Source organism: Myotis lucifugus, unplaced genomic scaffold (genome assembly GCF_000147115.1).
Source record: "Myotis lucifugus unplaced genomic scaffold, Myoluc2.0 scaffold_77, whole genome shotgun sequence".
Lineage (NCBI taxonomy): Eukaryota > Metazoa > Chordata > Mammalia > Chiroptera > Vespertilionidae > Myotis > Myotis lucifugus.
This window is the reverse complement of record NW_005871125.1, coordinates 807,373-830,857: the sequence shown is the minus strand read 5'-3', so window position 1 is coordinate 830,857 and position 23,485 is coordinate 807,373. Positions and strand designations below refer to the sequence as shown.

At 38.0% G+C, this 23,485-nt stretch overlaps 1 protein-coding gene across 1 annotated transcript in view; it reads left to right on the top strand.

Moving 5' to 3' along the window:
• CUNH8orf34 (chromosome unknown C8orf34 homolog) overlaps positions 1-23,485 on the top strand; it is a 198,594-nt gene that overhangs the window by 76,907 nt on the left and 98,202 nt on the right. Inside the window, exon 7 of the mRNA XM_014457445.1 lies at positions 18,040-18,175. Within this exon, the coding sequence (XP_014312931.1) occupies positions 18,040-18,175 (136 nt within the window). The remainder of the gene's footprint in view (positions 1-18,039; positions 18,176-23,485) is intronic.

Genomic DNA, 23,485 nt, shown 5'->3' with positions numbered 1-23,485 from the left:
GCATAGAGACCTGCCTGTTGCCATTGTCAGGACACAGACGATTTTGATTGTTCTGTTTTCCCCATTATTCAAAAGGATGGATGTTCAGATTACTTATAGAAAATAAAGAATGCTACCTTTTTTTACCCATCTTAATTATTTTTTATTCTGGGCAGTCTGCGTGTTTTGGAGAATATGAATAAACCAAACCTCCTAGGGTAGAGTGTTTGTGTGAGGAAATAGAGCTTCATAGAGTTAGCAATCTATAAATATTTGTCTGGATGTGGGAACACCAATATATTAAAGTTGGGTCTGGAAATACATTCAATATGTCTTATATGAAAAAGTGCTCTAATTTTGTAAGTTTCAGAAGGTGACCCCCAGACAAAATGTTGGACAAGTTTTCCCTGGCACTGGCTTTATCTAAGCCGTGGCTGTAGTCCATCTTAAGATGCTGAGGTAGGACAGTGTGGGACGTGATGGGTCATGCAGAACTTTAGTACTCCAGCAGAGTATGTGTGGTGTGTGCATGTGTATGTGTATGCATATATGTGTGTGTTCATATGTATGTGTTCTATGAAAAGCTACTACAGGCTGACTCCATTTTCTGTCAGAATGTGTTCATGGAAACCACATATTGAATCTGAGACTCACAAAGTGGATCATTTTTCCTATCCAAACTATGTTATAATTTTGGATTGAATTTGAGACACAACATCAGATAAATCATAGCTGTAATCAACCCTACAATGCAAGGGGGAAATCAGTTACTAAAAATCTTTATAATAATTAAAATAGCAGAATTATATGAAAATATGAGCTGTGGATAATAGTATTATGTAAAACAATTAGAGGTGGGACTTCAATGTACTATAAACTGTATATAAAAATACCCTACAGACAACTTGGTTATATCATAAATTTGGCTAAATGTTAAATTTTGATAACTATTAATTTTACTTGCCCTTTTAAAATTAGAAAAACATTTTAAGGAATAAATTGAATGACCAAGACTCTTAAAATAAGGTAGTCATGAATTTTAACTGTTTTCTTATATATATTTTTATATATTTCAGGTTATTTAATGTAAAACTACCCATTAAAATAATTATTTAAAATTTCACTAGGAATCTTATTCCACATAATTTGGAGAAAAGAAAAATTGCTTGAATGTTTCATTTATTACCTATAGCTGTGTAACAAATGACCATATATCTAACATTTTAACACAGTACACATTAATTATCTCACAGTGGGTTTTTTTGTGTTTTTTTGTGGGGGAGGCAGGGGGTCAGGAGTCCAGGCACAGCTCAGCTGTGTCCTCTACTTTAAATATTCTTATAGGCTGTAATCAAGGTATCAGTGGGCCTCCTGGAATCTCTGATGAATCTCAACTGGGGAATAATTTGCCTCCAAAGTCACACAGTTGTTGGCAGAATTTAGTTTCTAAAAGGTTGTTGGACTGAGGGCCTCAGTTCTTGGTTTGCTGTTGGTCAAAAGCTACCCTGAGCTCCATGTCACCTGGGTCTCCCTAACTTGTTTCATCAATATGCAAGCCAGAAAAGCAATAGAGAAAGTGTGCTAGCAAGATAAAATGTATAGTTTTTCATAACCCAATCCCAAAGTGACCTCCAAGCTTCCTAGCTTCCTTCTCTTAGTTAGAAACCAAGTCCCTATGTTCAGCCTATCTTCAACGAGTGAGAATTATTCAAGGGCATGAGTACCAAAAAGCAGGGATCATGGAGCCGTCTTTGAGTCATGCTGGCCCAGGTATGTCCATCATATTAATCTTATCTCTTCTTGTTTTCTTTCACATGTATAGTACTCTTACCAGGCAAAGAAATCACAGTGCTCTGAGCAGGAAAGGAACCAGAATATGTGTGCTTTTGGTATTGCTTACACAGCAGAGTGGTAGGTTGGTGGTATGCTCATAGGCATCAGGCTTTCATAATACCAAAAGGCATTGTAATAAATGGTCATCATGACAGAAAATACTTCATGAGGGAGATAAAACTCAAGGTGGAATCTTTGTTTGATTAATCATGGTGTTGAGTGGGGTTGCAAACTGTAAGTAGGTGCAATTGTACTTCAAAAGGACGTCAGATGAGGCTGCAGTCAGGAAATGAAAGGTGGGAGGATGGAAAAAGAAGATGGAATGCAAACTATGAAGCAGCCATAGGGGGCAAAACGTTGTGAAAGACCCAAGATGTTTAAAGGTGATTTAAGGAAAGTTTTGCTGTGCAAAGTTCAATTTAACTATTTCTTTCATAGTCTCATGAAATTTCCCGTCACAATCCCCATTTGTATGATATTATTTGGGGTGAGGGTACAATGATGAGATACTGAGAATGGTGTTAAGGTAAAAGCAGAGTAGCCCTACCAGACTAAGTCATCTCTGTGTAACGTAGAGGTAATTAGTAACGTAGTGTGAGTAGGGTGTTGTGCTCTGGCTGGATCACCTGAGCTCAAATCCAGGCTGCACCACATACTAGCTGTGTAATCTGATCGAACTAAACTCTGACTCCAGTGTCAGATCCCATAACCCAAACTTGGTTAATTCCCCCTCCCCTGTTATGACAACAAAATATGTCTGAAGACATAGATAGCCGGGTGTCTCCTTGTGGTAGAGGGAGGAAGAAATCACCCATGGTTGAGAACCAATGCCTTGGAGGGTTGTTGTGAAGGGCAAAATAAGGTGTAATATGTGAAAACACCTAAAAGAGTGATTAAAACTTAATAGGCACTCAACAAATGATAACTGTCCTTTAAAATTTGACATTGGAGAGTAGTATCTTACATATAAAGTTAGCTAGATAGAAGTTTATTGAAACATAAAAAGCAAATAATACTGTTAATAATAATAAAATTATTTGAGAAACCATTTATAGTAAGTGTTTGTATGTTTATATAAAAGCTGATCCTCAGACCAATCAAGCTTTAATTGCTGTCTCTTCCAGTTAATACTGTGTGCTCTGGGGAAATCATTCAGGTTTTCTAAGGGATCTTATCTATAATACACCTTACCTATAAAAGGGAGATAATAATGGCATGTATATCATGTGTCAGGATGATTCATTCACATATTCAATTAATATATACCTATTGAGCACCCATACTAGGGGACTATAAAGAAAATCTGAGACAGTCTCTGCCCTCCTAGAAATTTCTTAGTGTCAAATGATGAACAATAAATATATAATGTTATTCTAGGATGTAACAAATATTATGGAGATATTGATAAAAATATTAAATAATAATAGAAAATGCTCTTATAGGATACTAAAGGAAATTCTCTCTTTGAACAGAAACTTGAAAAAAAAGAAGCCACTATGGTTTTATTTGATGTAAGGACACCCTAGGTCAGTGATGGCGAATCTATGACACGCGTGTCAGAGGTGACACATGAACTCATTTTTTTTGGTTGATTTTTCTTTGTTAAATGACATTTAAATATATAAAATAAATATAAAAAATATGTCTTTGTTTTACTATGGTTGCAAATATCAAAAAATTCTATATGTGACACAGCACCAGAGTTAAGTTAGGGTTTTTCAAAATGCTGACACGCCGAGCTCAAAAGGTTCGCCATCACTGCCCTAGGTAGAGGGCACACCAAGTAAACATTAACATCTTTGGATTGCTCTATATGGAGTATTATAGCCAATTTGTACATATTTAGATTTTTGTATTTTTTTTCTCATCACCAAAAACCCGTTTTTAGAAAACTCAAAAAAACTTACACAATGTAGGATGTGAGATGAAGTTCTCAGGTGCCATCATGCTGCATGCTACTAAAGAACAGTTCCACAGAGGCAACTCTCCAAGAAAATAGACAGAGTTGAAAAAGGTTTTGTTAAATTTTAATCGGGGTGGCACTGCTTCGTGTCTGGAAGTGTAAGAGATGAGAACAGCATGTGAATTCCCAGAAAGCAGCACAGAACGGAAAGTGGATTTACAACGTGTCAGACAGGGTGGCAACATCTTGTGGCGTGTGGCTCGCATCTCAGGATGGGAAAGGTATGTCCTGTGCCTGCTTCTCGCCTGTGGCGCACCACAGGGAGAATGAGTCGGCAACCGCAGCCAAAACACATCAGCAGCAATTTTAGTGTATGGCCAGCCACAATCTTCTTCTTTTTTATTTTTTCTAAAATTTAATTATTTTTCTTATTTATCTCGAAGAGCTGAGCATAAGACAGAAATAAAGTTTTGAAGAGAGATGACAATGGGTAGCTATGATGCTTAATACAATTTTTAGATTTATCATACTGGATTTAGAATCCTGCCACTTGTGATAAGTATAATACATTACTTTTCTTTCCTTTCCCCCTCCTTTTTAATATGCATTGAGTTGGTTAATATTTGCTTCATTGAGAATATTGCATGATAGGTTGAAAATCTCAATATCAGTAGCACAAATTTCAGAGACGGAAGGTCGTGAAGTTCAAAAGAAATGAAATGTAGGACAGTTGAAGCAAAAAAAGTCTACATGATCAAGGGTTTAGTGAAGAAAGAATACTACCAAAGCTTAAGACTTAAGCAAAAATAAAGATAGAATATAAGAAAAGGAAGAGGAAAGGAAGGAGGTAGTGGAAGATATGAACCATCCAAGACTTGTAACATTTGAAATCCAAGAAAAAAGTAAACTAAGAATAAATCTTGAGTTCAGTCACTAATATAATATCAGTTTAGTTTTGTGTGTTTGTGCCATGTATATATATAAAGTAAACTGACTTCAGGCAGAGTCAACTTTACTAAAGATGAGTTTAGAGCATGGGTACAGAAAACTTAACTGCTAGCATTGGGATTGTAACAATTAGTGTATGAATTTATTGTGTTTTCACCAGAAGGCTTATTTTGAGTTAGCACATTATGTAACCAATGCTAAAACACTCATCCAAATGAATTCAATTAATATTCATGATCTGGATCAAGAATCAAAATATCAGCAGTCAACAAATTAATACAATAATTAGGTTAATAGTCAAAGATCATTAGCAGTCAACAAATTAATACAATACACATGGGAACTTCTCAATAGGACCTTATTTATTTGATCCAGAGTTTATGGGAATATAAAGATTGTATTAAAGAGGGTTAATCATTAGTTTAAAAACAAGAATAAAATAAGTGTTAGTACAGTGAATCACCTATACCAGCTGAAATAATGCTTGCTCTAACATAATGGTGCCTAAAAGGGCCAGCCATCTTCCATAACCAAACTATTGGGTTGAGAAATGCTTTCTCACTATTGAGAGGTAATAATTATATGAGTGCTTTAGGGAGAGATACAGCCCATGGGAAGTAAGATAGAATAAATACACTTTTAAATGGTAGCTAAAATGATAAGCTTTTGTAAGCAATATATTGCAGTTGTTTTCATATTGAAAAAAAAATCACATTTTGGCCCATCACTCTATATAGTTAATAATTTACCTAATCCAGTCTTTTAAAAAGATTAAACCTTTCCCCAAGACTACCTAGATAACGTCTTTGCCTTGTTCATGTCTACATTGAACATGTTGCCTCGTTTCCCTCACTTTCTGTTTTCCAGTTGTATTCCTGAAGACCTCTACTTCTAAGCTCTTTTCAAATCTCCTGTCTATGCCCCTCAAACCTGGTCCCAATACTACGCCTCTGACACTGTCTAGATTTCTGAGTTGGTCACACTGTGTCCTCACTTCAGTGAGGGCTGTAACTGGCCTCAGTTGTACCAGGCCAGTCTGCATATATAACGTGAGTCCACATGCCTGGAATTTCAGTTCTTTTTACTGAAAGAGAATTATACACAACCTCTATCTGTCAAACCTTCAGAAGGTAACAAAAGTTTCATGAAAAAAAAGTTAATTTTTGTGTGTATATAATATAATCTCTTGCATTTTGTGGTGGGTGAAAGTTAAGAAAAATAAAGATGCACTCTGATGCAGAAACCAGACTTTGGGGAGTGTTTGGATTTGAATTTGCTGGAAGCACTGACATTTTCTTCCAGATTGGAAGGAGAAAACCACTCCCAGATGTCTTAATTTGTCTGACTAACAGAAAAGCCTTCACAATTTATATAATGATGGGTTCAATTAGCACAAGTCTTGTGATTCATTTGCAATCTAAGTGAACAAATTCTAGCCTATAAATATTTTCAAATGTTTGTGGTCATCATGTGTTTGGCTATTGATAGTCAAAGAAATTAAACAGGAATTGGTAGCTAAAGAATATCTCAGGAAGTTTCTTGCTCCTTTCAAGTTAAGGAAAGAAGACATAGACTACATGTAAACTTAAATTTACATAAACATTGTTTGTAACTTACTGGTATAATCACTTTCTTTGTTTATTGCTCTTATGTGGTCAAGGAAAGTAAATATTCTGTAACATTCTCTTATGTTATTAAAAAGGGAAAATTCAGCATAGCATTTCAATTCCACAAGACATTTTTTTCAAGTGCAAGTCTAACTTAAATGCTTTGAATGAAGGTTATTTTGTAAAAATTATAACCTAAAATTTCTGCTCTCTACCACTTTGTTCTTAATATTTTTGAATTTGGTTAAGTTGTATTACTCTGATGTGCTAAGAAAGAATGCTGAGCTTATATTTGAGGCATGGTTGTAGAAAGAGGGAATCAATAGAAAGCATGGCCTGAACCTCCTTCTTCCACCTTTCAACCAGAATTTGATCCAGGAAAGTGAATTATGCTTCACTCTCTATTCTTTCTTTTCCTCTTAAGGAATTATAGCTGTCTCACATAGCAAAAAAGTTTTCATAAATATTTTATTTAAGCTTGTCTAATTTCTTATATGTTTTCTTAACATTTATTTTATTTTTAATAATTTACTCGGAATATATAACATCTGCATAAAATATTTGACCAAATCAGCTCTATTGACGTAAATCAACAAACCAATTGCAGTGCAGGGAGAAACTGCCATATAACTCTTGTGTAACCATCATTGAATCACTGCGAAGGGACTTATGTTTGGAAAGCTTTTAATTTTTTTGTTATGAAGTTCCTAGAAACAGATGTGAAAATTCACATTGTCTAGTTCAGACAGCTGTAAATTATTTCATGGATTACACTTGAGTGAAATGAAAGTCCTGGGTTTATTTCATCAAGGCAGCTGTTATTTCCTTAAATTAAATCAAAACAATTCTTCGCTTGATTAATTCTTGCTTATTTGTATGGTATAAAGATAAAGTGCTGACATGTCTTTAGTTATAAATTTGTTCATTTTTATCAATTAGTGTCCCTGTGACTCAAAAGATGCATCACAATTTTATAGGTTACTTTAATAAATAAGTTACTGCTTTGGGCTTTCTATTGTAAAAAAAAATAGGTATAGTTTTACAGATAATATTCATGTAATGCACACATTTTACTTGTAAAGAAAGTTAGGCATCAATGTCACTGCTTGATTTTAACTGCTAGGCTGATAACTATACCAGCTTTTCTCAGCCATCTGGTCTGTCACTCCATTTCACACTCCCTCCCTAGCTACAGACTTGTCCTTCTGACTGTCTACCAAATACCCATATGGCTATCTTAAAGGTAGCTCCATCTCAGCATGTGCAAAAGCAAAGGCATTATTATCTCTTCCTGCATTTCCTAAAAGTGGTCAGATGGAGAAACCTGTTAGGATTTCTCAGTCAATAGTTCACTATAACCTATTGACTCTACCTCTGAAATTTTCTAGTATATTTCTGTCTCTTACTGTTTCACCCTTTCTCCAGACGCTTAGAAGCTTATACAGGCAGCATTGCTGCAGGCTTCTTCCTGCCTCATCTCCTTGGTTCCAAATTGTGTAGGTAAATGCAACAAGTGTATTTCTTCAAAAACCCATTCTCCAAAAGTCAATCCCATAATTAACAGGGATTATCAAATTATACAAAAGTTTTCTAGTCAGTAAATATCAACAAATGCCTACTCTGTGCTATATACACTTGTAAAACACTGAGATTACGGTAGTAAATGAGAAAGACTTAGTTCCTATGTTGAGGTATCAGAAAAGAAACAAAATTTTAAAATTAAATGAGTAATTGTAGGGGTGTGTGTCTGTATATGTACATGTATGTTTCTGTTTATGTGTATAGATATATATTTACACACACACAGATGTATATAGACATATACACTGAGTGGCCAGATTATTATGACCACCTGACATTTGTAGGCAAATTAGCCGTACACTGCATCGTATGGGATATGGAAACCAAAGGCCTGTTCGAACACCTTTGCTGTCTGCAGTTACCAAGATAAAATGTCTCCAATTCACACAGGAACACAAGGATTGGACAGTCGAGCATTGGGAAAAAGTCATGTGGTCCAATGAATCACGTTTCCAGTTGCATCATGCAGATGGCAGAGTGAGAATTTGGTGGAAACAGCATGAAAGCATGCACCCCACATGCATGAGTACAACCCTTCAAGCTGGTGGGGGCAGTGTTATGGTTTGAGGCATGTTTTCCTGGCATGATTTGGGCCCTTGAATTTGTGTGTGGAACAACGTCTGAATAGCACAACATACCTAAGTATCGTTGCTGATCAACTTCATCCTATCATGTTGATGGCGTATCCCAATGGAGATGGCTTCTTCCAACAAGACAATGCACCATGCCACGGTGCTCGTATTGTGCAGGAGTGGTTTCAAAAACATGAGGGAGATGTTACCTTACTTAGATGGCCCCCACAATCACCAGATCTCAATCCAATTGAGCATTTGTGGGACAAAGTTAAAAGCCATCAGGCAGCTTGTTCCACAACCATCAAATCTCACAGAACTGGACAGTGCTATTCATCAGGCATGGTGTGAGATTCCTCGCATCACCTTTCAACATCTCATGGAGTCAATGCCAAGAAGAATTGCCACAGTATTGAAGGCAAAAGGTGGCCCAACGAAGCACTGATGGGGTGGTCATAATAATCTGGCCACTCAGTGTGTGTGTGTGTGTGTGTGTATTTTTTTCTTTTTTTTAAAAATATATTTTATTGGTTTTTTACAGAGAGGTAGGGAGAGGGATAGAGAGTTAGAAACATCGATGAGAGAGAAAGCTCCATCAGCCGCCTCCTGCACGCCCCCCACTAGGGATGCGCCCGCAACCAAGGTACATGCCCTTGACCAGAATCGAACCCAGGACCCTTCAGTCCGCAGGCTGACGCTCTATCCACTGAGCCAAACCGGTTCGGCTATATATATATATTTATCTCCCACATTCAAAGGCTGTTAAATTGCATTGTTTACCCATATCTTCAGAAAAAAATCACTTATACTGTCGTGGTAAATAACCTGCTTTCCTATTTATAATGGTCTGGCCCTCTAGCAACTTCAGCATGAAATTATAGCTAATTTGCCTATAAACGTGAGGTGGTCATAATAATCTGGCTACTCAGTGTATATATAGTCAGGTAATAAGTACTGTGGGATAAAAATAAAACCCAATAGTAGGATAGCAAGTAATTAAAGTAAATATTCTTTTAAATAGAGACAATGAATATGATTATATTTTTCTCATAAATATTAATGGATATATTGAAATGTATTCTTATTTGTATCAACATAAGGAAATCTTTATTTACTAGTAGTCTAAAGCTATATGATATAAGATAGTTTAGTTAATTTAAAAATATAATTTTATTAAGATATTCATGAAATATTTGTTCTAGAACAGCACTGTCCTATAGAAATATAATGCAAACCATCAATTGAAGTAATGTGTAATTTTAAATTTTCCAGCAGTCTCATTAAAAAAAGAAACAGGTAAAATTAACTTTAATACATTTTTATTTAACTCAGTATATCCAAAATATTCTTATTTCAACATATAGTCCATATAAAAGTTATAAATTGGATATTTTGTATTAAGTCTTCTGTATGTATTGCACTATTAGAGCATATCTCAGTTTGGACGAGCCACATTGAAAGTTCTCCATAGCAACATGTGGCTAGTGACTAATGAATTGGAAGATACAGTTCTAGGTTATATTGATTATGTTGACAATATTAAATATATGTTTGATATTTAGTTGAATATGTAATTGTATAGTCTTAAATAAGAATATGTTAATGAGTAGTGAATTTATAGCTGTGAGGAATATATTTATAACCTAATTCATTGAATATAGTAGTTGAATATGTATTTCAATGAAGACTATTTTATAGATTATATTAGTTATAATATCAACTATGTTTAAAAAGAATATTCCTAAAATTAATATTATAAATTTAGAAAATTGTTTATTTCAGTTAATACACCTACAGCCCTGATCATTTTATCCCCCTTTGTCATCTGAGACTAAACTATTCTCCAGTGTTACATTCTGTTATCCCTATACATCTCAGGTTATAGTCATATAAGATGCATAATATTTCCCAAAATACTATGTACTTTCAAGTCTCTGTGCTTTTTCATGTTCTTTCGTTGCTCTGAAAGGTACTTCACTACTGGGTCTGGCTTGTATACTTCTACTTACCTGTTACCCAACTTATTCATCTTACTAATAATTCTTTATCATTTAGGTTTTCATCAGAAAACTGAAACTATTCTGCTTCATTAAAATAAAATAGTGCCAAATGCTCATAGACAATATCTGGCATTTTTAAAAACTCATTTTTGATGTTCTAAGATTCTAAGTTTCTGTACTTAAAACTGTTCATGGCATTTTCTCCCCTGACATATCCAGCATTAAACATTCCTTGGACAAGCTCTTACTCAAAATGTCTAATTTGTTTTTCTCCTCTCTTACAATTTATGCAAACTTTCTAAATTTTTCTAGGTTTAGGCATTTTGATTTCTTTCCCTTGCTTATTTAATCCTAGACACCTTCTCCCTTTAAAGTTATTAAGGAAATGGAACTATGAAGACCTAGATTTGTATTTTATTTTCTTTGTAAACTAGATTGATTATTAGCACCCTTCCATGACTAAACAGGACGCAAGGTTCTTTATAGTTGCATCACCCTTTAAAGCTCGGTAAGGAAGTTTATTAATTTTCTTTGAATGTTGGTTAACAAATGAAGAAATGAATATTTGTCCAAGTAAGACCTCTCCTAAGACTAAAGGAATCAATTTCACTGCCAATATCACAGTTGCATCTGATACTTTCATGCCATAGCAGTTGCTGAGTTTCAGTTTGCAGCAACCTGAAGTCTCAATGAATAAGCAAATAAATTCTAGAAGGCTTCTTACTCTAGGATTCTTTCCCTCTAACCCCCCATACTGTGACAGTTATTCTGAGCTGTATAAAAAGAAGTGAGACATACCCTGGCCAGTGTGGCTCAGCTGGTTGGGCATAGTCCTGTGCACAAAAGATTGCCAGTGAGATTCCAGGTCAGGGCCCAAGCCCAGGTTGCAGGCTCGAACCGAAGTAGGGAGCATGCAGGAGGCAACAGATCCATGTTTGATGTTTTACTCTCATATCGATGTCTCTCTCTCTCTCTCTCTCTCTCTCTCTCTCTCTCTTTTCCTCCCTTCTTCTCTCTCTAAAAATCAATTAAAAAATATTTAAAAGAAGTGAGACCTAGATGGGGATATAGTGATTAGTCAGTCTTCAAAAATGAAATCATAAAATTCATGTCTTGTTACTTTCTCTACATACATCAAGCAACCTACAAATGCTTAGATAATTATCATGAAGCTTCATACCCTTGTGCTTTATATTATTAGTAGAAAAATGATGCAGAGGCAAGTAGAGAGTGAGGATTTGGCCTTGAAGGTAAGGGGTAGCCATCATATCTATTCCCTGATGTAGAATAAACCACATAATTTCTTCATGTCAGTATCTAGAATAACTCAGTACTCACTTCATTAAAACATCACTGGGGTGTACTTTGCAGCTCAAAAAAGAAAACTAAGGAAGCAACTTTTTGTTTAATTCATAGCTATATGGCCTTCAAGAGATTGCTGCTTCATTTAAATAGTATGCTTTTAAACATTCAATTTCCTATTTTTATCAGAATCAGATATGCCTTAAATCCATCACAGAATTGTAATGACAAAGTTTGAGAGAAGCTTAGATTTGGACTCAACTGGAGAGATCATTTATTACAATGCTTAGCAAAATTCTAGGTCAGCCACCATAATTACCCAGCCTCTGCTTTAAAAACTTCATGGATGAGGTACTCACATCACCCTCACGACACTGCTCAATATGCCTTTGAATAGCTATAAATGTAGGAAGATTGTATTTAGACTCAGAAATACCCTTCCCTCTTCTTAGACCCATTTCTCTGAAGTCACAGGGGAATTGTGATATCTCTTCTGCATGATATATATTTAAGGGTTGCCATGAAGGAAATAAATGAAGACCTTTACACTGAGAACAAGCAGAAGCTATTTATTCAGACCTCTTATAGCAAGGCAGTCACCCACCATCACTTGTATTTGCCAGATACCCAAAAGCAGGTAGGAAAGTGGGAAAGCTTTATAATGAAAAAATAAAAAGGGAAGGCTTGAGATATGTTCTGATTGGAAGTTGACATGGGGAGGCTAGAGGCAGGCTAACTAGAAGCAGACTATCTCATACAATTGATTTGGGGAGCATATTTGGCTTTCTTTGATTGGTTCTGAGTTGGCAATGGGGGTACAGGAGGGGAAGCTGGTTTATATTAACTGAGTACTGAATGTTTTGGGCCAACTGCTGCAGAGATTGTGGTTTGGCCTCTCTGGTTAATCCCAGCAGAGCTTGTAGGTCACTATTCTAATATCATGTGTGATCAGTACAGTGTGTGTTTATATATTCAATCTCTCAGGTCCCTCTTTTGGTTATTCTCTTTCTTGCAGGAAGTTGGCCGAAAGGTAAGACTAGAGATCCAGATCTTCACTGTTTGATGAGTATTCACTCATCTCCATAGTCAGTTGTATCAAAAGAGTTTCTTAACTTTTTGATGTTGTATTATCATGGTGATCATCTGATGAGGCAGTGCTGTACAGAAGCTTTTAAGACCCATGTCAGCACTAATATGATAGAATTCTATGGACTGGTATTGTGACCACTAAATGAAAAAGGACAATAAACAGTCTATTTAAGGAAATTAAAATTTAAAATTCTTTTAAAAAATAAAACTGCTGCAGAAAGTCACACCACGGACAACAGAACCAATTACCGCGTGGTGCGGTGTAATCATGTGCTAATCATTCCCTGGACATTGTTTACGCGTGGTGACTATTGGATTTAAATATGTAGACTATAGTCCTGGCCTTTGTGGCTCAGTTCGTTGAGCATCATTCTGTGTACCAAAAAGTTGCTGCTTCAATTCTTGACCAAGGCACATACCTAGCTTGTGGGTTAAGTCCTGGTTGGGGTGGGTACAGGAGTCAAACAGTTGATGTTGATGTTGCTCTCTCTTCCTTCCGCTCTTTATAAACAATCAATAAAAAAATATTTTTAAAAAAGGAGGAAAAATATGTTTCCGAACCAAAAATCTAAATTGTCCAACAAAGGCCAAGAAAACAACCCCATAGGTCATAAGAGATCAATCTTAAAGAGTCAGGTAGCTTTTGCCTTAAGGTGATATATAATCTTTTCTACCTTAGCTGTTTCATTGAGCCAAATACAGCAAGTAGTATTATCAGTAAGTAGCACAAATACTACCATGACTAGTGAATATGAAATGTAGATTGTTCATCACTGTTTTTGCCAAGGCATTGAGACTGATCTATATTTCATGTAGGGTAGAAGTAGTATTATTTATTAGTTCTGTCAGAGTTAAAATGATACATGTCTTTACATATTTCGTTTGTATGATGCCTATTATTGGAAACTAGGGCCCAGTGCATGGATTCGTGCACCTTGAAAGGAACTGTGGGCTGTGAAGCTGCGGTAGGCACAAGAACGGGTCTTGGCCCATCCTCCATGTCATGGCCCTCGGTACCCCGACTGTCGGCAGCCCCACTCCCGCCGCCGCCACTCCCATGTGCTGACAGCGCTGGCCCCGCTTGCACCTGCTGATGATGTGGAACGATTGGGGCTGGCACCAGCAGTGGGTGTGAGCCGTGGCTGCTGCTCTGATCGCCCCTCAGGAGCAGGGGTAGGAGGAGAAGCCCTGAGGGGCGATCAGGGCCAGCAGCTGCCAAGCTGGTGCTCACTGACAGTGCCGAGCCAACGGGGCCAGTGCCGGGTACGAGCGGCAGTCTCTGTTGCTGGCAGCAGGGTGTGAGTGGGGGCGGGCACCAGCAGCAGGTGCAAGTGCCAGGTGGGACCGTGGCATGCAGCAGCAAAGAATTTTCAGTGACCACCAGAGTCTCGCCCTGATGACAGTGACTGGCACCCTGACTTGGTCTGGTGCCCCCGTTCACCTGCTCCACCATCACGCCATGGCCGACAACTGCCATCTTCTGCGTGTGCCCCCTGGTGGTCAGAGCATGTCATAGCGAGCGGTTGTTCCGCCGTTCGGTCTATTTGCGTATTAGGGCTTTATATATATAGTTACTGCTTTATTTGTATAAACAATGAAACAGTAACTCCCCCAGGTAAAGTGCCTGAATAATCAAGGGTAGCCTCATTTGGAGCTCATGTCTGAATTACAATTTCCAGTTTGATGATTTATAGAATTAGGGTGCCTATATACAGATAAGTTTTGCAATACTATTCCTAAAGTGCATGAGTTATTAATATGAGGAAAGTGACCCTAGCCATGCTGGTTGCAAAGGAAATCCAGTAGTATCTGGTAGGAACACACAGGTACCCAGGGGAAAAGGAGTTATTCATGGCATGGCCTTACATTAGCTGAATAATCTGAGATTGGTGGTAGACTGATTACGCTCCAATCTAGAACAGAAGAGGAAAAGGGGCCATCATGGGTGGGCAGCAACCAGGAGTCTACAGAAAATGAGAATAATAATTGTAAGTAAGTAGATGAAAAACAAAATAGGAATTAGTAGGGGTTTTGATCCACCATCTTGGGCAGAAACTGTCCACTATCTGAGGTCATTGGATTGTTCTAAAGAATCCTGTTTGAGGTCCCCTATTATAATAGGCTTCTTGTTTTGTTGATTCTGGATTGCTTCTTTAGTTGTGAAATGTGAATCTAAGGGTTTACTCCAGAGAGTTTTACTTCTGTATTAGTAGTTTATAGTATTTGATAAAATCCCTTCCATGAAGTTCAAGAGCATTTTTTTTCAGATGTATCTTCCAATGGACAAAATAGATAGTTGAATATTATGAAGAGGCTATAAGAAGATGTTTTGAATGTGACCTTAACCTCTTGGTGATAGGACTGAGTATGATACATGTGTCTCATGTAGTATTTTACAAGGTGTGATACAGAGAGTAGAGCTCAGTATCAGGTAAAATCCTGGAGCACATTGGCCCTCCAGTTACCAGTTCATAGGGAAGTAAACAATGTGTCCTCAGGGAGTGGACCATACTGACATAAGGGTGAGTGGGACTACCTTTGCCCACAGAAGCTCAAGGGTTTCTGAACGTTCTGTTGAATTCATTTAAGAATGTAATTGACTCCACCTTTCCATGGTTTCTGAGTAAGGGGTTCTTTTATGTTTCTTGGGAAGTGTGTACCTTGGGTACTTGATATAAAAGTTTGTAATCCCAATATTGAAAACAAAAAGGCAACTTTTTAGCAACTATAAAGACTGTAGCTTTTTGCCAAAGAGATGTTTCAACCCATCCTGAAAATAAACATATAATTACTAGTAAAACATTAAAATCTTGTGGAGTGTGAAAGCTGCATAAAATTCATGCAGTATTCAAAGAGCCCTTGAAGATTTTGTTCCTGGCCATATCCCATCTTATAGTTTTTCTAGAATTGTGCTGTTGACAAAAGAAAACATGATTAAATGACCTCTACTGTCTTTGAAAGTTTACCCAGTCATGTTGATTTCACACAGTAAGCAATTTATCTGTATCATGATGAGTAGTTTCATGGAGAAATTTAGCTACTATCCATTTGAAACCAAGTAATCTCACCCAACAGCTATCTTCATCAGAGATTATCTGAGTGAAGCTAGAACTATATATTTTTTCTAGAATTAGGGGCTGGCTGTTGATATTAATAATAGTTTCTTTGAATTCCTTTAAGTATTTATCCTCAAAGAGTTCAGATAGCATGATAACTATGGTTAAGGTTGCTTGTTTGGCAGAATGATCTGCTAGAGTATTTCCTTGAGCTTCATCATTATTTATTTTTTCATGAGCCCTAGCTTTTATAATAGCTGCATCTTTATGAAATAAGAGTGTATCTAAACATGTCTTAAACAGCTTGTTCACTTTTTTTGTTGTTGTTAATATTCACCCCAGCGTATTTTTCCATTGATTTTTAAGAAAGTGGAAGGGAGGGGGAGAGACAGAGAGAGAGAGAAACATCGATGTGAGAGAGAGACATTCATTGGCTACCCACCGCATGTACCCTGACTAGGGCCAGGGATCGAGCCTGCAACCGAGGTATGTGTCCTTGACCAGAATTAAACCTGGGACCCTTCAGTTCTTGGGCTGATGCTCTATCCACTGAGCCAAACTGGCTAGGACGCTTGTTCACTTTTGATAGGATTTTCAGCAGAGTTGAGAACACCTTTGTTTCCAAAGCATCCCAAGTCATATTTAAAATATATATATATATATTCACTCTGTGGTCTTTGGCTAGTGGACAAGCTTAAGTAAGTGCAATAACACAAAGGATTGTATTCTAAAGGCAAGCTTAAGTTGGTGGTAGCATATTCCATTCCAGTTTCAAGTTTTGATATATCAACGAATAATATTAGGTCAAATTTTGATGTATGATCTATCAACGAATAATATTGGGTCAAGTTTTCAGTTATTAAAAAACCTAAGTGAGGCAGGCACATTTTCTAACTGAGGTAAGAAAATTGTGAGGTTCCTTGTTCTGGTAGGATCAGGGTGTTGCAGTGGTGAAGGGTGATGTGAGGGGGTGTTAACACATTCTCATGAGAGGTTAATTAGCTGGAGAAACGTGCTGTATGTTCTCAGGCAATAGAATGTCTGCATTGCATGAGTAACCTTGAGATCAAGAGGGGAGCTTATAGCTGGTTAAGCAGAATTTTGAAGTGGCAGCTATTTCCCTAAAACAGGGAAATAAGCCTTTGCAACCAGGTCAAGGAGATGCGTTTTTGATGACTCCCATGAAGTTGAGTTAAAACCTAAAGTATTTGTCCAGATTGCTCATGTAGATGGAAGGATTTTCAGTTGGGGAAGCCTATGGAAGGATCCTAGTGACAAGCCTTCTTCAGATTACAGAAGGTTGGTTCATGACTTGGACTAAGAGTCATTATAATCTCAGGAAAATTTGTTTGCATTATCCAGCTAAGCCTAGAACTCTCAGTTGTTTTGTAAGAGCTCTGCAATGTTTGGGTTCTCCATAGCCTTATCAAAAGAGACTGACTGCTTCCTTACACAGGCTATAAACTCAGCAATGGATTATGTTTGGAAAAATTATAATTTATCTTTTGAAACTTTATGTACCTTTTTTGCTAAGTTTGAGAGCAAGTAAATGGAATACCTTTTATAAGATTCCTTGTTTTCTGAATAAAGCAGGAGAGCATGTTCTATTATATCAGGACCAAGTTACAAGGGAAACTTAGACCTTTTAAGTCTTGATTGAGAATTTGGGAAAAATAGGAAGGAACTTCAGAGAACAGTATTCTCCTCCCCAGGTGAAGACAAGAAGAAAAGGTTTAGAATGGAAAAAAAGAAAGTTTCAGATATGTTCCGGTTGGAGATTGTTGGATGAGGAAGCAGAAGGCAGGCTAATTAGAAGCAAAGAATCTTTTGTAATCAGTTGGGAACATAGCTGTCATTTTCTGGTTTGTTCTGAGTTGTAAGTAAAGACAAAAAGAAGGGAAGCTGGTAGCCATTGCCCTAGTCCTGACTATTTGGGTCCAATTGCTGCAGAGGTTGTGGTTTGGCTTCCTATAAATCTTCTCATATAATTTGTCTCTAACAACATCTAGAATGATTAAATAATAATTGATGGATGAGATAAGATTTTTGCAAAGTGGAAATGTAATGTTTTAACTTACAAACTACTTGCACACACCTGAAAACCTGGATTTCTCTCCTTAATACTATTAAAATTTAATATTTCTCTCTGAAATGTTTGTGTTGTTCCAGAGGATCTTGATGATTTAAGAATGGAGGGAGTGACTACCCTGGCACCTTCTGGGAGCAAATTTAATCAAGGCCGTGCTACTCACCCTGCTGAACTTCAGGCCAAGGTCACACTGAACATCTGTTCAAGGTGTGCCAGGTAAAACATATTATAGGTGTAGTCTATATCAATGTGATTTTGATTTTTAAAATCTAAGGTTTTGATGTAAAGCATGTACTTTGTGTAAAGAAAATTTTTTCCTCCTACTTATCTTCCGTGCTAACTGGCAAGGGAGTTTGCTGTGCCGTTGATACTGTGCCCAGTGCCACTCAGACCAACAATGAATCAAAGAGTTTAGATTGTCCTCACTTCACAGTTTGGGACTATTTTAAGTCTCAGTTTCTGAATCTCATTTGCTGTCTGCCCTTCTGTTCCCTTTCAAAGGAAGATTCAAGGGGGAAAATTCAAAGCTACTTCTAAAGCCACCTGCATTATGCACAAGTTTGCCCAGGTACAGTCTAAAATCTAATATTATTGGCCTCTTAACCTGCTCCTTATCCTTTTCACCTCCTGGAAAGAATTTAATCAGCTTGAGGCTTTTCAGTTTTGGCAGCTGGAAGCAATCTTTGCATATACTGGACGAGGCCAAAGAAGTAGCTTAAGTTACTGCCAAGTCAGCTCCCAGTGCTGGTCCGGCAGAAACTCACCAAATAGCTAGAATTCATTCTTCTGTGGGCACTAAATCTCATTTGCAAAGAGGCCTTTAAGCCTGTTTAAATGATAAAACAAGCCTTCTAACCCTTATGTAAATGGTGCAGATTAGCAAGAACAATGCACTGGCTGGCCAGTTTTATCTCCTTTCCTTTATGTCTAGCTATTCTATTGTACAGTTTGAGAGGGGATTAGCTGCTTGAAAAATAAGGAGGGGGAAAGTGTAGGAAAATCAAATCAGATTTTTGTAGCTTTTCCTCTTTTACTCCTTTGGAATTTTTGTTTTTAATTGTGCCATTGCACAGTAAATACAACAATGGAAACAATGCTTCAGACAAGTGATATTTGGTGAATTGAGTTTTTGGTTACGGCTGTGAAGAAAACTGGTAATATTTGTGTGGTGATAGTTATGTTACCATTGTAATTTGCTAGTTAATAATAATAGGAAAGGAGCAAAGGGAAGGCCAGACATTATACTAATAAACACGGCCATCTGGGCAGCTTCACCAGGAAGTTGCAATTACACAGTCCCCAGGAAACCACTGGTCCATTCCCTGCAGAGTCCTGGGGGAAGAGACTAGACAAAAGGGAAAATGGGCACATGCACAGTGAATTGGGGTGACATAGGGAAGGTACTTGCCTGTCAGTCTAATTGGAGGACAAAGATCATTGTCTAGAGGGGTGGATCCCAATGCAAGCCCACAAAAATTTGGGAATACATAATCCCCAGACAAAGGATTTCTCTCTTTTGTTCTGCTTCCTTGCACTCATCCATGTTCCCTCCCTAGCCATGTGGCCCTAGAAGCTGCATGGCCCATGGCCATGTGGATCCTACACACAATGAACTGCAGCTGGGAACATAAGCTAACCTAGCCAGATGCTGGACTGGACTGTGCAAATATGTAGCAGAAACTCTGAGCTCTGGCTTTAATTCTAGCTCTGTTGAAGATGAAATGGGACTTTTTCCTTGGCAGGATGGAGGGAGAGGGGACCTTGGAAACTCAGGGATTTAATTCCACAGAAATAACACTTGCCAGGATACCTCATCCTCCTGTGAGGGCCTCTGGAAATTCTTATTCCAGCAACACCCCAAGAAGTCCACTTCCACTGGCAATGGTGAGGAAATAGCAGTTAGGCATCCTGAGTATACAAGGCCATCTATGGAAGAGTAGTTTGGCATTTTAAATAAAAAATAAAACCTTTATTTGTACATTTGTACACATTTATACATTTACAACTTGACTTGAGAGGGGTTGCTGCAAGGTCTTTCATGTCCTTTGGAGAAGACTGGGAGATGAGATGTTAGTTTTTCAAATGGGAAAACCTATGGGAATAATATGTCTTTAAACTATTGAATTTAGAAAGGACCAAATACATACACAGCCCTAAATTATTTACCATTCATCTTCCAAGTGATAGGGTTATACTGTAAATTATAATCTGCTTTTAAGGTGGTCCTTTACTGAATTTATTGGAAAAATATTCAGTTGAGTAACTGGTTACATTTATTGCTTTCTCACTATGTACCAGATGCTATTCTAAGCACATTAAACATAAAAACTTATTTAATTCTCAAGTAATGTTGAGAGTTAGTTACTATTATTATTTTTATTTGTAGAGAGAAGAAAACTGAGGTATGAATTGATTGATTAACTTGTCTAAGAGAACACAGCCAGTAGGTAGCAATAGTTTCAAACCAAGGCAGTATAGCTTGACAGTCTCTTTGCTTAGTTGTTTTGCTGTATTGCTAAGCATCGGGCTATTCTCTGAAGTTGAAGATGGAGGCCAAAATAGCTAGAAAGAAAGATAGGGAGAGATTTAGGTGTTTGAAATGGGAGTTCATGATTGTTTTTGATGGAGCATAAAGCAATGCTGTGCTTTCAAAAGCAAGATAGAGATATATTGATTCAGGGAAATGTGGTAACCAGTATAGAAGAAGACAGTAGGCTTTTAATTTTAGAGTAGCTGCTATAGCCAGAGTTCAGAATGGAAGAAAAGCTAATATCAATTTTCAAGAACTATGAAGGACTTGAGATTTTACCCTATTTGCATCTTAACATGCTAGTCTGCCATTGTTTTATAGATGCTGGCAGAAGACATGACTCTCCTGAACCAGAAACCAGGGGATTAGTAAGCACAACAGTAACAAATATCAGCGTATTAGCATTTTCACTTTATCCCTGAGGCATAAATCTCATCGATGGACACAAATGGGGCAGTAGGTTGCAGTATATGAGAGGGACCCTGAGTTTAGGAAACATGAATATTTTATAATGGGAAGTTAGCATCGCTCTAGAGAGAGACTCCATATCTCTCTTCCAAGGCTATCTATATATATAAAAGCCTAATATGCTAAGTGTCCGACTGTTCGACCAGTCGCTATGATGCGCACTGGCCACCAGGGGGAATACGCTCCAACCAGTAGATTAGCTTGCTGCTGGGTTCCAGCCAATCGGGAGTGGGCGAGACAGGCCAGACATGCCCTGGAGCCCTCCCGTGCTCCCTCCCCGGCCCCAATCGTGCACTGGTGGGGTCCCTTGGCCTGGCATGTGCCCTCTCACAATCTGGGACCCCTTGGGAATGTCGGAGAGCCAGTTTCAGCCCGATCCCCGCAGGCCAGGCCGAGGGACCCCACTGGTGCACGAATCTGTGCACCGGGCCTCTAGTTTGTTATATAAAACATTCCTGAACAGATTGTCTGAAACAAAGGCTGTCAGTGTCTCCACTCATAAGATATGTAGAAACATGAGAGACTTGCAGAGAACTGTCCCTTGATATTAGTTAGACTACTTGGGTAATGCATTGATGTGGTTATCAGAATTTTCCAAAATTAATTCTCAAGCATCAATTTATGTTGCTGACTCACCTCTCCTAATGTAAGGCTTTTTCAGTCTGTGAGAATAATACTTTGTAAGCCAGGGCTAAGCAATTATCTGAAGCAGAAGTCATAAACTGAAGGACTATGGGTAGTGTACAGGTTTTTGCGTTCACATAACAGAAAAAGAAAATACCACTGGATTAATTACTAATTTTACATAAAAATTGGGATTTTTATCTTCTCTTTAAAAATCCATAAAGGTGATAACACTGGGCCCACATTCTCAATGATTATACACGAGCAGCTTTCCCCTCTAGAGCCATAGACCCAGTAATTCTGCCCTAGTTCATCTCAGATTGTCTGTCCATCTTCGCTCATTTACATGTACCTGTGTGGAGTCTGTGGACCCTTGTTTGTAACCCCTGATTTGTAGAAACATTGGAAGTGCAAAGATAAGCGGTGAATTAGGACTGGAGGAATGCAGATGGAGGAGCCTGGCTAGGCCCCTGGGATCAGGCTCTGCTGCCCAGAAGAGGCAGCTTGTACTGTCTCAGGTACTGGGTTATGGGCAGGGATTTATAGTAGCCAGACTGTAATCTTAGAATGACTAGGCAGTCTCTCAGAACTCAGAGTGAGTCGATCAGAAATCCATCTCTGCAAACTAGAATGACATGGAGAAAAGGATCGCTTCACTTAGAGAACTGTGCTCATTGCCATTGCTCTGGCACCAGCCTGGAAGAAACCTGTGAGAGAGAGATCATGCAGCCTTCATACCGGAAGCTGGACATTGGATCTGGAACCTGGGATCAGGATTTAATTCCAAATCTTGCTGGATTGGAGACAGTGTGGGGCAAATGGATGAGAAAATTTAGGATAATTAATGTTACCTTGTTCTTACCAAGACCTACCAAGGCTTTACAACAAAGACAACCTTTTTTTTCCTGAGGAATGACAAAGAGATCAATGTACCTTGATCTAAAGTACCTTGTGTGTCATCTTGGGAAAATTATGCAAATATTCAGAAAATCTAGTCCCTCTTTTGTGAAATGGAGTTCATGTAATCCTGGAGATAATTTCTGAGGAGGACGAAGAGCACTGGCAGGGTAATGTATGCAAAGGCAGCTAGCAAAGCATTCACAGTGCAAGGCGCTCAGGAACGGGGGTCTCCTCTCCCTCTCCCTCACTGAGACAATTACCATGTAAATACTTAAGCAGTTTAAAATGCTTTGAGCCTTGTTTTTTGCCCATCATTTTGAGAGGCACAAATAAGAGTACTCAGGTATTGAGAAAGAAGGAGCCTCATTTTCCTGACATTCGGAAACTCTCCTGCCTTAGGCTTCTGACGGGGGAGAAACTATGGTCCACCCTCCAGCATTTCCTGTGTTTAATAAAACAGCATAAGCTGGAAACATTTTTTTTGTTTGCTTGTTGTTTCGTAGAGTGTTAAGGTCAAGGGATCATTTTTCCCATAGAACTGGAGAGGTAAAATGTAATAAGTGAGTTAAATGGATGTGTTGTGATCTTGAAATAATACTATAGCCCCAAGATGCTATCAGCAACCTCAATATAGAGTCAGTGAGACTCAAATGGTGCTCAGAGTTTCTGCAAAGAACCCATCAAGTATCAAGTGAGTGGAAAGAGGTTCAGTCTACTCTTTAGATGGTGACTTTCCTCAGTCCCTCTTTCAAACACTGCAACACTCGTGAGCTACTTGCGGGGTCATAGTAGCTCTAAGTGAGTGTGCATATGATATGTCCAGACATTTTTGCTCTGTCAAACTGAGGGCATACAGCCAAAGGCCATGCAGCCCTTCTCATCAGAACCTGCTTGGAAGACATGATCTGAAATGAGACTGATACGCTCTACCGGGAATAATTGAGGGATGAAAGATACATATGAACTTCCACTCTACAAGACATCAGGACAAAAGAAATTAAGCC